We start from the raw sequence: 17,616 nt of genomic DNA, 5'->3' as shown, positions 1-17,616 counted from the left end.
AACCAGCTTGAACATCTGAAAGTTCATAGTTCACATATTGCTGAAGCCTGGGTTGGAGAATATTGAGCATTACTTTACTAACGTGTGAGATGAGTGCAATTGTGCGGTAGTTTGAGTATTCTTTGGCATTACCTTTCTTTAGGATTGGATTGAAAACTGACCTTTTCCAGTCCTGTGGCCTCTGCTGAGTTTTCCAAATTTTCTGGCATATTGAGTGCAGCACTTTCAAAGCATCATCTTTCAGGATTTGAAATAGCTCAACTGGAATTCCATCACCTCCACTAGCTTTGTTTGTAGTGATGCTTCCTGAGGCCCACTTGAATTCACATTCCAGGATGTCTTGCTCTAGGTGAGTGAACACACCATCATGATTATCTGGGTCATGAAGATCTTTTTTGTACAGTTCTTCTGTGTATTCTTGTCACCTCTTCTTAATATCTTCTGCTTCTGTTATGTCCCTACCGTTTCTGTCCTTTATTGAGCCCATCTTTGCATAAAATATTCCCTTGGTGTCTCTAATTTTCTTGAAGAGATCTCTAGTCTTTCCAATTCTATTGTTTTCCTCTATTTCTATGCATTGATTGCTGAGGAAGATATTAAGGGTATTTTATATCTAAAAAAAGAGCTCCCCCCACCATTACCTGGTCATAAGTAACTAAATTGATATCATATTGATATCACAATTCATTTAATTGTGAAATTTTTCAGAAGATCACCAGTGACCTCTAAACATATTAGACACTTTTTTGCTTTGATCTGACTTGATTTCTTAGCAAGTTTAAACACAGCTGACCATTTCCTTCTTTTGGATTAGCTCTTTTACTTTCTTTGATACCTCACACACCTGATTTCCCCCCCATCAAGCTGATCTCTCCTTGTTATTCTCCTTGATGATTCTTTTCCTTCAGCTAAACTTCTACATGCTGAGTGTACAGGTCTCAGGTTATCTCCCCCTTCATTCTACTTCTTTCCTCTTCTTTCCCCTTTCTGGTAATTTGTCCATTCATGTAGCAGAGTGGTTTTAAATACCAGCCCTGTGATTGCCCCCATTTTGTCTTCAGTTCTGATCTCCTAATTAAACTGCAAATTCACTTATCCTATTGCTTATTTGACTTATTCTCTTAGATGCCCAGTAGGCATCTCAAATTTGATTTAGCTGAAACACACTTCTTTATTTCCCACTTTCAAATCTCTTCTTTGTCCAGGTTTTCCCTTTAAAAAATGTATTGTTATTGTTATTATTTGATACGTGGCACCACTGTGTATCCATTTGACCAAGCCCAATATGAGAATCATCATTTTCCTTCCCTCCATGTCTGATCAGTCAGGAAATTCTGCCAGCCCTTCCTCTAAAGTAAGTCTACTTTCCTCCTGCTTCACTCTTACGACCTTAGTCTAAGTTATCATCATTTCTTGCATGGATTATTGCAATAACCTCCTGATTCAACTCCTGACCTTTCTCTCCTTGCCCTTTCATTCTGCATGGGACAGCCAGAGTAATATCTTAAAAAATATAAATCAGACATTGTCAGTCTCCTCCTAAAATTGCCCTGATGGATTTTCATTATATTTGAAATAAAATAAAAACTCTTTTCATGATCTATTTATCCCTGTATAACCTGTGTCTGCTCACCTAATTCTGACTGCTTTAAATTCTACTTACACTACTGTTCATCAAGATCTAGTTACTTCACCTCCTTCTGTTCCTTAAACAAACTTTGCATTTCTGCATGTATTGTTACTTATATGTGCTATTACCTACATATACTATTTTACTTACTTACTTGTATTTATTTATTTGTTTATTTTCTCCTGTTAGGATGAAGTATTCATAAGAGCAAAACATTTTCTCTCTTACTCACACATTCAATTCAGGAAAAACATGAGAGCTGGCCCAAAACACTGTCTCCACTATTTTAAAAATGGCACACAGTTAGTGCTTTTAAAGTAGCTAACTACTTTAAACATTGCAGGTAAAACTGCAATTATAGCTATAAAAATGACACATAGGATGACACGATAAATGCATAACATTTAAAACAAGTCTCATTACTTTGGAGACAAAAAGTATGTAGTTGCTTCACTGTTACCATGCTCGGAATTACACTATTGGTAAATATAACAATATTGTGATTGAGATGGAATACAGGAGGGGGACAGAAATATGATGAAATATTAAGTTTTAGGGGTTAGTATGTTTTATAAATATTTAGTTGAGGTTTTTTTAAAGGGAGGAAGAGTGCAAAAAAAGAGTGGAAGAGTAATGCTGGTAAGTTTCACTTATATCATATTTTTAAAATCTACATGCATCTATACAGTTATGAGATAGTGTATGTTTATAAACAGTCTTTGCTGTCTATATTTTGTTTAAAATATCTGTGTCATGTTTAGCCACTGAATTATATAAGGTTTTCAATTATTTTATTTTATTTATTTATTTGGCTGCAGTGGATCTTAGTTGTGGCAAACAGGATCTTTTGTTGCATCATGCGAATCTCTAGTTGCAGAGCACAGACCTCTAGTCGTGGTGTGGGGGCTCAGTAGTTACCAGGTAAGGGTCCGGTTGCTCTGCAGCATGTGGGAACTCAGTTCCCTGAGCAGGGAGTACCCCATGTACCCCACACCACAATGTGGAGTTTTAACCACCATGGTGGTCCTGAATGTTTTAATTATTTTCTGATCATAAAAGCATGCATTTGATTTTCCCATTAACAAGATATTGACTCTTTTGTTGTGTGACAAGATGTCATCTTTTTAAAACTTCAACTTACAATGCACTATAAAATAGTATAACTGCTATTGTGCCCATGGAGTCTGTTGTTGCGATCTTTAAAACTAGTTGTCAGAATTTGTCTTGATTTATTTTAATTAAAAATGCAGTCATTTTGATGATTGCTTCAGAATTTGATTAATCCCCATTCATTTACATCCTAAGGATTTTTGCTTGTAAGTTGTCATTTTGAATAAGATAGATTTAGCAAAAACGTTGTGCTCTGACATGCTTGAGTGTTGTTCCAGAGTGATCTTGACCTTATTCTCTTGTCAAACCATGATCATCAGCATCTCTGTGGTCAGTAGGTCTGCACTGCTACATCCATTGGACAGTCTCAGGCCTCACCATTCTCAATTTCTTAGCAGCTTTTGTTTGACTCGGTAGAACATGCCTTCTTAAAAATTCTTTTCTTGGCTTCTGAACTTCTTCATGTCTCCTGTAATTTCTTTGGCCATATCCTCTTTCCTTCTTCTGTTCCAAATGGTGGGGGACCATAGGGCTCAATGCTCAGACATCTTTATCAACACTCAATGATCTCAGCTAGCACATGTATAAAAACCATTAATATACTGATGAATCCTCAGAGTGATAGCTCTATCTCTAAACTTTCTCTTAAAGCAAGACTTAATTATTAACTTTTTTGAAATAAAAATGTTTATAAAATTTAACAAATTAAAACCAGAATCATTAATATCTTTTTTTCTCTAAAATATGCTCTTTTATTTCCAATATTCTGGGAGGTGAGTCATAGAGGATCCTGCTGTGATTTATGTCAGAGAGTGTTTTGCCTATGTTCTCCTCTAGGAGTTTTATAGTTTCTGGTCTTACATTTAGATCTTTAATCCATTTTGAGTTTATTTTTGTGTATGGTGTTAGAAAGTGTTCTAGTTTCATTCTTTTACAAGTGGTTGACCAGTTTTCCCAGCACCACTTGTTAAAGAGATTGTCTTTTTTCCATTGTATATTCTTGCCCCCTTTGTTGAAGATAAGGTGTCCATAGGTTCGTGGGTTTATCTCTGGGCTTTCTATTCTGTTCCATTGATCTATATTTCTGTCTTTGTGCCAGTACCATACTTTCTTGATGACTGTGGCTTTGTAGTAGAGTCTGAAGTCAGGCAGGTTGATTCCTCCAGTTCCATTCTTCTTTCTCAAGATTACTTTGGCTACTCGAGGTTTTTTTGTATTTCCACACAAATTGTGAAATTATTTGTTCTAGTTCTGTGAAAAATACTGTTGGTAGCTTGATAGGGATTGCATTGAATCTATAGATTGCTTTGGGTAGTATAGCCATTTTGACAATATTGATTCTTCCAATCCATGAACACGGTATATTTCTCCATCTGTTTGTGTCCTCTTTGATTTCTTTCATCAGTGTTTTGTAGTTTTCTATGTATAGGTTGTTTGTTTCTTTAGGTAAATATACTCCTAACTATTTTATTCCTTTTGTTGCAATGGTGAATGGTATTGTTTCCTTAATTTCTCTTTCTGTTTTCTCATTGTTAGTGTATAGGAATGCAAGGGATTTCTGTGTGTTAATTTTATATCCTGCAACTTTACTATATTTGTTGATTAGCTCTAGTAATTTTCTGGTAGAGTCTTTAGGGTTTTCTATGTAGAGGATCATGTCATCTGCAAACAGCGAGAGTTTCACTTCTTCTTTTCCTATGACCCACCTCCCAGAATATTGGAAATAAAAGCAAAAAATAAACAAATGGGACCTAATGATACTTAAAAGCTTTTGCACAACAAAGGAAACTATAAGCAAGGTGAAAAGACAGCCCTCAGATTAGGAGAAAATAATAGCAAATGAAGCAACAGACAGAGGATTAATCTCAAAAATATACAAGCAACTCCTGCAGCTCAATTCCAGAAAAATAAATGACCCAACCTAAAAATGGGCCAAAGAACTAAACAGACATTTCGACAAAGAAGACATACAGATGGCTAACAAACACATGAGAAGATGCTCAACATCACTCATTATCAGAGAAATGCAAATCAAAACCACAGTGAGGTACCATTACACACCAGTCAGGATGGCTGCTATCCAAAAGTCGACAAGCAATAAATGCTGGAGAGGGTGTGGAGAAAAGGGAACCCTCTCACACTGTTGGTGGGAGTGCAAACTAGTACAGCCACTATGGAGAACAGTGTGGAGGTTTCTTAAAAAACTGGAAATAGTACTGTCATATGACCCAGCAATCCCCCTTCTGGGCATACACACCGAGGAAACCAGATCTGAAAGAGACACGTGCACCCCAATGTTCATCGCAGCACTGTTTATAATAGCCAGGACATGGAAGCAACCTAGATGCCCATCAGCAGATGAATGGATAAGGAAGCTGTGGTACATATACACCATGGAATATTACTCAGCCATTAAAAAGAATTCATTTGAATCAGTTCTAATGAGATGGATGAAACTGGAGCCCATTATACAGAGTGAAGTAAGCCAGAAAGATAAAGAACTTTACAGCATACTAACATATATATGGAATTTAGAAAGATGGTAATGATAACCCTATATGCAAAACAGAAAAAGAGACACAGATGTACAAGAACAGACTTTTGGACTCTGTGGGAGAAGGCGAGGGTGGGATGTTTCGAGAGAACGGCATCGAAACATGTATATTATTTATAGTGAAACAGATCACCAGCCCAGGTTGGATGCATGAGACAAGTGCTTGGGCCTGGTGCACTGGGAAGACCCAGAGGGAGCGGGTAGAGAGGGAGGTGGGAGGGGGGATCGGGATGAGGAATACATGTAAATCCATGGCTGATTCATGTCAATGTATGACAAAAACCACTACAATATTGTAAATAATTAGCCTCCAACTAATAAAAATAAATGAAAAAAAAAATGCTCTTCTCCATGACTTCCTTACATATGTGAGTGATTTGTCATTCACCTAGTTTCTTGGGTCAAATATTTCTGTAATTACCTTTGACGCTTCTCATTTTCATAGTCCACATCCAATTCATAATCAAATCCTGTCACACTTCCACTCAAAATATATCTTAAAAGGTCATGTGTCACCAATTCCATTGCTACTGTTCTAGTTAAAAGCAAAGTCATCACCCATTACATGGGAAGGACTGTCTTTCCACTGATCTCCCGAGGTCCTCTCTAGAGTCTATTCTTTACCCTCTAGACCAAGAGACCCTTTAAAAATGAATCAGATCCTGACTTGACTTTCTTTTATCACAATCCTTCCATGGTTTTTCCTTATGCTGCAGATAAAATCTAAAGTCCCTGTGGTTCCCAAGACTGACTCCGCCTAACCTGTTCTTGTCCTGGCCATTTATTTTCATCATGCTACCACTCTCCCTGTTGTTCACTGCTATCTCACCAATACTACTCCTGTTCTGTTCTTTGAACAAGGTCTGGATGCTTTTAGGTAAGAGTCTTTGAGTTTGCTATTCTCTCTGCCCCCCACCCCCTATCTCTCATATGATCATGTCAAATGTCACAACCTCAGGAGCTGTGATTCTTCAAATCTCTATAGTCAACAGAGTCAATGCTACCTTCTTGAACAGTTCTTTTTGCACAGTATACATCAGCAACTGATATTATACCATATATTTATTTGTTAGCTTCTTTATTGTTTGTGTTTCCTACTACAACATAAGCTACATGAAGATGGGGACTTCAATTTGCTCATTGTTTTATCCCTAGCATCTAGCTGAGTGTCTGTTACTTAGTATGCCTCCAATAAATATTTCTTGAATGAATGATGATTGATATTTAGAAAGAAAAGGATTGTGCACAAATATAGATCTTATGTGATCTCTGGAGAACCTCATAGAAAGCTGTTATTACAGGTGAATCATGGTGGGAATATGAAAAAGCTAAAAGTGAAAGTCTCTCAGTCATATCTGACTCTTTGGGACCCCATGGATGCATGCAGTCCATGGAATTCTCCAGGTCAGAATATTGGAGTGGGTAGACTTTCCCTTCTTTAGGGGATCTTCCCAGACCAGGGATTGAACCCAGCTCTCCCACATTGCAGGCAGATTCTTTGACAGCTGAACCACAAAGGAAGCCCAAGAATACTGGAGTGGGTAGCCTGTCCCTCCTTCAGCAGATCTTTCCAACCCAGAAATCCGGCATTGAAGGTGGATTCTTTACCAACTGAGCTATCAGGGATAGCTGATAGAAAGCTGTTATTACAGGTGAATCATGGTGGGAATATGAGTGTCACATTAGTAGTACAGACAGAGAAAAAAAGTTGAAGATCTGGCTATGTGAGAGGAGCACCACTTTGAGATGTGGAAGCCTGAATCCTCATTGCTCTGTACAACAGAATACACTTGTGACTTTCTATAAGTATGTACACCAGATGTTCTGATTCAGCATTCTAGGTGGACCTATGCTTATGTAGTTGTTTTAGATTGGGTTCCATAGAAGCAGACCCCTAGACAGGCATTTTATCATTGTGATTTATTGAGGATGCTTGCAGGTAAATCTATAAGGAAGGGAGGAGAAGATGACGGGGAAAGAGAAGGAACTGAGCAAGAATGGGGTCCCAGATAGACTAGCCTTGGTCTGATGTACATGACAAAGGCTCTGGATAATAAAGTTGCAGCATTAAGTCGTTTTCTCCTTCAATCAAGGGATGAGTTTCAGTCAGTGTAGTTGACCTAGGGTTGCCTGATTATGAGGAAGGTATCTTTTCAGGTAATAACAGTGGAGGATAACTCTTATTATACAGCCAACATTCTCAGCAGTTGGGGGATGTTGCCACGGCCCAGTGAAGGCCACTCCCACATCTTCTACAGTGGGACCAACAGGGGTTGACTGTGAAGCATAGGTATTCCCTCATTCAACAAATACTTATTGTATTCACAGTCCTGAGATTCACTGTTAAACAGACATGGTCCCTGCAGCATCAATAGCGAGAAAAAGAGTTTTAATAAAACAAACATGATCCTGGTATGATACATATTGGATTATTGCCAAATAATGAATTGAAGCAAAATTATGGAAATAAATCCACGATACTTATAAGTAATGTTTTTCTATAAATGTCCTTTGCTGTAACTCTTAGTAAGATTGTATAAACTGCCAATCACAGTAATCTTTATCTAATGCTAGTTGTATATTAATCAAATAGCTCTTAGGCATTATTTGAAAACACAAATAGAGTAAAGAAATGTGATTTTTAGCCTGGAAACTATGTTGATATACAAGCCCTATATTAGATCATTGTTGAAAAATCAAGATGATTTTCTTTAAGTGGGAGTTTAAACAGTAGAAAAGTAAACATTTAAAGTTTAAAGACAGTTAAGATTTTGGATTGGATGTCACTTCTTTGCCTTTTAATAGTTACCCCTCTAGTCCTATACCTCATGGCAAAGGCAAGAATAAGAGTGGGATGAAAGCCTGGGATCTTGTTTTTGTGGCATACTCCAGTTCACAAGTCTGCTGTTCCATGTCCAGTTCTTACTGTTCTAATTTTCCACAGTTTATTGTGATCTACACAGTCAAAGGCTTTGGCATATTCAATAAAGCAGAAATAGATATTTTTCTGGAACTCTCTTGCTTTTTCGATGATCCAGCGCATGTTGGCACTTTGATCTCTGGTTCCTCTGACTTTTCTAAAACCAGCTTGAACACCTGGAAGTTCATGGTTCACATATTGCTGAAGCCTGGCTTGGAGAATTTTGAGCATTACTTTATTAGAGTGTGAGATGAGTGCAATTATGCAGTAGTTTGAGCATTCTTTGGCATTTCCTTTCTTTGGGATTGGAATGAAAAGTGACCTTTTCCAGTCCTGTGGCCACTGCTGAGTTTTCCAAATTTTCTGGCATATTGAGTGCAGCACTTTCAAAGCATCATCTTTCAGGATTTGAAATAGCTCAACTGGAATTCTATCACTGCCACTAGCTTTGTTTGTAGTGATGTTTTCTAAGGCCCACTTGACTTCACATTCCAGGATGTCTTGCTCTAGGTGAGTGATCATACCATCGTGATTATCTGGGTCATGAAGATATTTTTTGTACAGTTCTTCCGTGTATTCTGCCCACAGACCTTGAGTCCATGTGGAGGCTAAAATTTTACTGATGTCAGTGAATTGTTATAAAATGTTTACCATTATAAGGCTGGCATAGCTTTGTTTAAAAACAACACAATTTGAAGGACAAAAAGCCATTTGAGTAAATAGGTACAGGTTATCAAGTTTCAAGCAAATTGGAGAAGTTAGTATAGGAGGTAAGATGTGCCATGAACAGTATAGTAGGAAAACTTGTTTTATACATTAAATTATGAGACAGAAATACACAAGAATATTTTTAAGAGGAATTAGATACTGGTAAATAGCAGCTGGTAGGTCCTGGTTTTTATCTTAAGGTCTATCTATTTTCAATTTTTAAAAACCTTTGCCTGGTGCTATGGAAACTACTATCTTGAAAAATAAGTCAGCTAATGAGCAGCATAATATATGTCAGTAAAATAGTATATTTCTTATTTTCCATAGAGCAAAATTTCAAAGGAATATAATCTTGTTAAAGTGTCACCAAACCATCTCTTCGGGAGAAAACAATGGCAACAGAAATAATAAGCTTATTTTCAAGAATTCTGTTCATACCTCAAATCCCTGGGGTCTTCCTAGACTCTCTTTAATATGTTTCCATGCAACAAGAATCTCTGACACAGACATACTTGTAGCCTTGACATCTGTGGGAGCAGCAGTGGGTTCTGTATGAAGGAAAATGGAAATAATAAACCACGGAGGTAACGGGTTACACCTACCAAAGTATTGCACCTGAATATGGCAGGTGTTACTTCCTTCTACCTGATTTTTTAAATGAAGGGCTCTGGTGATTATGAAAAACACAACAAGATAAAAAGATAATCTTCTTGGATTTCTCCGAGATCAAGTCTCATCAGTACCTTACCAATGACAAATAAATCTAACAAGACAAGCGAAGATCTTTATCCTTGGATTAACTAGGATGTTTCTGGAGAAGTTAAATTATCTGACTTAAATTGTCTGCCAGACTGGCATAATGATCAAAAGAATGGACTAGGAATCAGGCTTGGCTTTTTTGCTTGCTAAGGTTGTTTTTTGCCTTCCAGAAAATTATTTACCTTCAGGCAAGTTACTTTACTTCTTCCTGAGCTCCAGTCCCATCATCTATCATCAGGCATATTGAGAATACTTAACTTGTAGGTTTTTAAGGTTAGTTTTTGTTGGAATAATGCATATAAACTATCTAGCATAGTTCTTGGCACTTAAAACATCTATTCAGAAAATATCATTTATTTTACTTTTTACCTTGTGAAAGTACAAACAGGATATAAGTTTCATTTTATTTCTTTTGTTGTTGTTCCAACCACAAAGCCACATTTCCATGATTGTGTAAAGGATGTGTTATGAATCATGATATTTAAAAGGCATGCATTGACTTTTAAGACTGATATGGGCTGAAAAGGAAAGTCCCTGAAGGTCTCGGTGCTATTGCTCAAAACCACCTTTTCATTTGTGTCTATGCTCAGTGACCTTCTGCACTGTTTTAGTTTTTGCTTTTTTTTCCCCAAATACATCATGTCTGACTGGCATCCATCAAGAGGTGCACTTTATTTGAGGTTGTACTGTTTGTGAGGAACAAAATATTTCCAGCTTTGACATTGCTGAATCATAAATACTGTGTCACAAACACACGTTAAATGAAATGGCAGAATAAAGGCCATATATTAGTTCAACCAATCTGTACACAGTCAATGTCAAAAACTCCTACCCCATGAAAATTGTAGAGACTTTGATTCTAACCCCATATCACTGCCAAGATTTCAGATAAAGCTTATCATTGCTAAGACTTCAGATGAATCTATTTAGATTCAGTCAACCAGATGGCAAAGGCAGAGTTCTAAATAAGATTTTTATGTTTTAGACATATAAAGGGAATTATAGCCATTTGCTGAGAATATTTCATTTTCTGATGGAAAATGGCCACATGCCTACCTTGAGAGCCTTCATATATTGTTAATTGAAAAAAAAAGCAAAAGACATCTGCCCGTGTTACTATGAAAGAAGTCCACAAAAGACTTTTTCAAAGTTTGTATTAAGCAACGGTTTTTCTTTTGGTCAGGCTTTCATTAAAATTACATACCATATTTGCATTAATACAAAGTACTTTGATAAATTCACATTAATCTTTACACAGAAGCTGACATTAGTTTTTGCCATGGTATAATTTGCAATTTCTTATTCTGTCCTTTAAATATCTTTTATTTTATTTTATTTTGCTCAGTGGTCTCCCACACCCCACTTTCCAACTGCCTGTTATTTGTGCATCTACCATTTTAAAAAAATGGGAAAAGCTTCTAATTTTATTCTATCCTAGAATTCTGATCAGCAAACTTGCAACAATTTTTTCATCACTATTTAATAGGAACTAAAATTCTTGATTTTGTAAGTAAATGAAAGGAAATGCTCATGTTCTTAAGTGTGTATAATCTGATCTCCCGGATTTAGAATATGATTTATTTCAAATAAAGCCACTCTTTAAATATCATTTGTTATTTAGAAGGAGTTTTGCTTATCTTTTCAGTGAATGCACTGCAGAGATTTGTGTGCCAAATGCCTTTTTCAACTTTTTTTTTTTTACTAAGGTAATTATATCTTTGCCAAAGAAGATTGCAAGGAGATAAATAACTTCAGAAGCACAAAATATGTGGTTGGATTTCTATCTCTACTTTTAGAGAAAGAAATTTCTCTCTCAGCTTTCTGTAGCACTACACAGTTTAAGTACTTTTTTAAGCAGAATGATGGAAGTTTTAAAAAGGTAAGAAATAAAGAAAAATATTCAGAAAATTATTTCCCAAACTAGCACCCTAATTTCTGTTTAAAAGCTCTAAGGTTTTTAAATCAATGTCAGACGTTAAAAGACATTCCACAGTTGCACTCACAGGGGCTAAATATTATGCAATATTAGAAAGTCACTTGGATCAATGGTCACAGCTAATTAAATGAGGGTCAATAAAACAAGAATTGAACAGTAAATTTTTATTTGTTTCACTTTCTAGATATAAATAATATCAAGCATTGGGGTTTCTCTGATAGCTCTTGTAATGCAGGAGACCCTGGTTCTATTCCTGGGTTCAGAAGATCCACTGGATAAGGGATAGGCCAACCACTCCAGCATTGTTGGACTTCTCTTGTGGCTCGACTGGTAAAGAATCCACCTGCAATGTGGGAGACCTGGGTTCGATACCCTGGAGAAGGGAATGGCTACCCACCCACTCCAGTATTCTGGCCAGTATCAAATATAATCATGTTGACCTGCATTGAAAATTTAATCATGTAAAAAGGTGCTGCTTTTGCTGCTGCTAAGTCACTTCAGTCGTGTCCGACTCTGTGCGACCCCAGAGACATCAGCCCACCAGGCTCCACCGTCCCTGAGATTCTCCAGGCAAGAACACTAGAGTTGATTGCCATTTCTTTCTCCGATGCATGAAAGTGAAAAGTGAAATGAAGTTGCTCAGTCGTGTCTGACTCTTCGCAACCCCATGGATTGCAGCCTACCAGGCTCCTCCGTTCATGGGATTTTTCAGGCAAGAGTACTGGAGTGAGTTGCTATTGCCTTCTCTGGTAAAAAGGTGACCTCATTAATTTACTTCCAAAAGTTTCAATATGCACCGTTTATTAGTCGCTGAACATTTTCATGTGTATAAAAAAGTTTGTCTGCAGACAAGATGAATGGATAAGGAAGTTGTAGTACACATATACAATGGAATATTACTAAGCCATAAAAAATAATGAATTTGAGTCAACTCAATTGAGGTGGATGAACCTAGACCCTGTTGTACAGAGTGAAGTATGTCAGAAAGAGAAAAACAAATATTGTATATTAACACATATATGTGGAATCTAGAACAATGGTACTGATGAACCTATTTGCAGGGCAGGACTAGAGACACAGATGTAGAGAATGAACTTGTGAACACAGTGGGGAAAGGAGAAGGTGGAATTGTATGGTGGAATTGTAAGGTGGAATTTCAATATGTAGCATTGAAAGATACATATTACCATCTATCAGATAGTTAGTGGGAAGTTGCCATATAACACAGGGAGCTCAGATTGGTACTCTGTGACAATCTATAGGAGTAAGACGTGGGGGTGGGAGGGAGGCTCAAAAGCAGGGGATATGTGTATACTTGTAGCTTATGCATGCTGTAGGGCAGAAATCAGCACAACAGTGTAAAACAATTATTCTCCAATTAAACTAAAAAGTTAAAAAGTAGCTGACTAGATCATCGGGTGTTTGCTTTGGATTGAAACTAGATGTCCTGTTTGGGCATCCCATTGTATTTGAATTATGAAGAGTCACAACCAGGAAGAATTTTAGAAAGTCCCTTGGATCTATGCTCACATGTGGATGACCAAAGGGTCTTCAGCCATATTGTGTTTGCCCACGTAATGTATTAAATTGATTAATTCCAACAATTCATTTAAAATAAGAATTTGTGGCTTATTTTGGAAAAACGGATGATACCAAGTCTGACTCCTTGGATATTGGTAGAGGAGAGCTATCAATTTGTCCCATTAGTTAGGGCATACTCTGTTTAGTTTGCCAGATTCTCCACCACTCCCTATGGTCTCACTTCTGGGACTACTTCACTTATTTATATTTCTTACCTGATCTCTTTAGGTTTTCAGTTATGAATCTATGTTTTAAATTCATGCTTTCATTTTGCAAATGCAAAAAGTGGCATAGAACCTGGTTGATTTATCTAAATTTTTCTTCTAGATCTGAAAGAGTTCCTGGTAGAACTCAGATCTCAAGTGCTCTCTCTTTTGTTGTTTTTACATTGCACCAGTAAGGCAGCTGGCTCATTCTCTGTCTCTCTTAGGGTAATTTGGGGGGTGGAAGAGATTTTTACAGGAGACTATATAGTTCACTCTCTTACTGCACTGTTGTTTCCAAGTAACTGACAGATGAATGGATAGAATAAGACTGAAACAAACAAAAAATAACAAGCAAAATAGATGAGGAGGGGGAAATAACCAAAGGTAATAATAATAACTGCCACTGATTGAAGATTTGATATATGCCAAGCCTTATTTAAAATTCTTTAAATGTATTAATTCATCCTCCCAACACACCTACTATCAGGACCACCATTTTTCAGATGAGGAAATCCGGGAGCAGGAGGTTAAGCAACTTGCCCAAAGTTGCATAGCTGCTAGAGGCAGAGAGAGGAATTGAGGAAGGCAGTCAGCTGGGCTCTGACCATCACTCTGTTTTGCCTCTGTGCACACATCTATGTGTACACTCTGGGTTTACACTGCTTTTTCCTGCCGTGTTTTCTTCTCCTTGCCCTCCACATCTAACTTATCTCAGGAATACTGATATCGGAACCCCTGCTTGGCCTCTCTCAGTCTTGCCAGAAACTACTGGAAGCCCTGGGCTTGTGCTCAGTTGCGTCAGGCATGTTGGACTGCTTGCAGCCCAGTGGACTATAGCCTACCAGGCACCTCTGTCGATGAGATTCTCCAGGCAAGAATATTGGAATGGACAGCCATGCCAAGGTCTCCTCCAGGAGATCTTCCTGACCCAGGGATCAAACAAAGGTCTCCGTTGTCTTCTGCACTGGCAGGCAGATTCTTTACCACTGAGTCATCAGGAATCCCACCTGAACCCCCATCATCTCCTACTTAAGCCTGCTACAGACTTACTATCAACTCCTTTTATTCCTATTTCCTGGAGTTTTTTTTAAAATAATTTTGCATCACAGCTACACTGCTCCTCATAGATCTTATATTCAGGCATCTCTGAAACTCTCCTGATCTATAAATGCCAGGATGTTTCTCGCCACTCTTACTTCTGTCTGTTATACTTGGAAAATTTGATTAAAATTTATGGACTTATTTCTGAGATTATACTAGCATTATGTCAAACATTCAAAGATTTTTAAAGATTTTTTTTTCCCTTATGATGACATTAATTAGACCATGGTTGACTCCTTCACTCCAGTCTTGGGATATAAAGTGGACAGGCTGACTAGAGACCCATCTAGTCAAAGCTATGGTTTTTCCAGTAGTCATGTATGGATGTGAGAGTTGGACTATAAAGAAAGTTGAGTGCCGAAGAATTGATGCTTTTGAACCATGGTGTTGGAGAAGACTCTTGAGAGTCCCTTGGACTACAAGGAGATCCAACCACCCCATTCTAAAGGAAATTGGTCCTGAATATTCATTAGAAGGACTGATGTTGAAGCTGAAGCTCCAGTATTTTGGCCACCTGATGTGAAGAGCTGACTCATTGGAAAAGACCCTGATGCTGGGAAAGATGCATCACCAACTTTATGGACATGAGTTTCAGTAAGCTCCAGGGGTTGGTGATGGACAGGAAAGCCTGGCATGCTGCAGTCTATGGGGTCACAAAGAGTTGGACACAACTGAGCAACTGAGCTGAATTGAACTGAATTATATTAAAAATATTGTACAGCATTGCCATGTTCATGAATTTAGATGACACATTTGTGTTAAGTGACCTATCAGCTTGAGTTTTCCAAGTAATATGGGGGGATGGGCTTGTAATATTGATTATACATTTGACTTCCCAGGAGGAGTGGGCAACACTATTAATCAAAGGACAGTTTAATAAACTCCTTGAGAGAAGGGCTATGGCTTCATTATTTAAAAATTCAGTAAGACAGCTGTAGTTGAACTTTTATAGGCACTAATCCAAATGGATCATCTGGCAAAGTCAGGAAATTATTCCTTGTATTTTACAACTAATATGCCAATTTATTAATTTTCAAGTTCACATAAATCCCACTGAGCTCAGTTTCAGCTCAGGACTGATCTGCAGAATAACACCCCATGAAAGTCAGGTTTTAATTTGAGCTGTGGTAGCTCAATTTGCAAGAGGATAATTGCATATCATTTTCTGGAAGCAAGAAGAAGCTTCTGACTTTAATAAAAAGTAAAAGCCACACATTTTTTCCATATAAGGAAAAAGGCACCCCCCCTCAAAAAAAAAACTAGAAAAGGCTAACGCACATTACGTATAAATAAAGCTTTCAACCTACAATTAATCTATATTAAAGTTCCCTCTAATTTTCTATTGGATGTATTGAATTCTCAGTTTCTTTCCAAAACTATAGTAACAAGAAATAAGTGGAAAACAGATATAACTTTAATTAACAGGTATTTCTAAAGATGGGGAAATTAAGACTGATTTGATTTCTCATGTTGGAAAAAATTTGTTTTTTATCATTTGTACTATGCACTTTAAAGTCAGTTATGTTGGAACTTTGCTATTCTTTAAAAAAAAAATAGGATTGTTTCCAATATGAGAGTATTGCATGGTGTGGTCCCCCACATTTTTGGCAGCAGGGACCCATTTTATGGAAGACAGTTTTCTCAAGGACAGGGTTGGGGATGATTCCAGTGCCTTATGTTTACTGTGCACTTTATTTCTTTTATTACTATTACATCCGCTCCATCTCAAATCATCAGGGATTAGATCCCGGAGGTGGGGGACACTGGATTATACCATACCCTGAGACCTGAAGTCAAATCAGGGTTGGAATCCGCATAACTTTTGCTTGGTTCAAAGGATATAGATAATGGTACATGTCCACGATGCATGGAAGTCCTGGCAGGCAAACCTCTTTCCTCTGGCTTTGTATCAGATGCTGCCTGTCACTGAAAGAATCGTTCAGGGTTACTTCCACTGTGTAAACCTTGAAAGGTTTCGGCGTCTCAAGGGTGTTAAAGGAAAAAAAAACAACAAACATCTGGAGGTTTTCTGACAGTGAAAGCGTTAGTCATTCAGTCGTGTCCGACTCTTTGTGACTCCGTAGACTGTAGCCCACCAGGCTCCTCTGTCCATGGAATTCTCCAGGCCAGAATACTGGAGTGGGTTGCCATTCCCTTCTCCAGGGGATCCCGCCTACCCAGGGGTCAAACCGAGATCTCCTGCATTGCAGGTGGACTCTTTACCTTCTGAGCCACCAGGGGAGCCCAGTAATTTCTGACAGTACTTTAGGGCAATAGTCAACCTTCGAGTGGTGAGAGTCATTTCCTAAGTGATTTGCTAAATATCTATGTGTATAAAGGATGATTCCTTCTATAACAGATCACATTCAATGTTTTGCCTTCAATAATGCATGCCTCACTCATTCCAATAGGTTTCTTGAGAGGAAAGGAAAAAGACTAAGGGCATGGCAAATACACACAAGCACTTATGGAAGTGTGCTCTGGATGTGAATGTCATCCATTGTCGATGTGCCAGGGGAACTGGGTTGAGAGCTAGTACTGTCAGGAGTGCCTTGAAGTCCTTCTGTTCTGTGCTTCCCTCCATCAACATGAAATCTGCTGGCTGTGTTTGATACGGTACCTAGCACCTTTCTCTTCAGGGCTTGGTGTCAGCTCTGAAAAGGCGATACCTTCTTCCTGGTACCCTGGGTGAGTAGCTGCGTCATGAATGAAGGGAAGCAACTATACCCAGAAATAGGGATAGAAAACCAGTCCCCTGCTCTTGTTCTTCACTTTATTTAAGAATAAAGAGGGCTTTTGAGGTGATAAACAGGTGGACTAGGTTAATGGAAGAACAAAGAAACAGAATTGGTCTTATGGAGAAGTACAGTCTCCATCAGATATCTGGGCTTTGGGCAAGAGTATGATGCCAAGGGCTCACTGTGAACATCCATGGACATGGACAAGAGGCATCTGCTCTGGTGTGACTACTACACTCTAGTTTTCCTAGTTTATTACAGCCCTTGACGCTTTTTAAAATTGTCCAATCTTGAAAACATTCACTCCTTTTCCAATAGTTTGCCAAGTGACTAAAAAGGATGTTGATTTCCCTGTTTGTGTGTGTGTGCTCAA

The 17,616-nt window shown here is 38.0% G+C and overlaps 1 protein-coding gene across 2 annotated transcripts in view; it reads right to left on the bottom strand.

Annotated features, from left to right (window-relative positions):
- The window catches only part of CNTN5 (contactin 5), a 1,548,293-nt gene that overhangs the window by 44,005 nt on the left and 1,486,672 nt on the right, over positions 1–17,616 (bottom strand). For both annotated transcript variants that reach the window (XM_020891379.2, XM_070473663.1), the window contains one exon: positions 9,361–9,470. In XM_020891379.2, the coding sequence (XP_020747038.2) occupies positions 9,361–9,470 (110 nt within the window). The remainder of the gene's footprint in view (positions 1–9,360; positions 9,471–17,616) is intronic.

The sequence above is a fragment of the Odocoileus virginianus genome, chromosome 10 (genome assembly GCF_023699985.2).
Source record: "Odocoileus virginianus isolate 20LAN1187 ecotype Illinois chromosome 10, Ovbor_1.2, whole genome shotgun sequence".
Lineage (NCBI taxonomy): Eukaryota > Metazoa > Chordata > Mammalia > Artiodactyla > Cervidae > Odocoileus > Odocoileus virginianus.
This window is presented reverse-complemented; position numbering and strand designations above follow the sequence as displayed.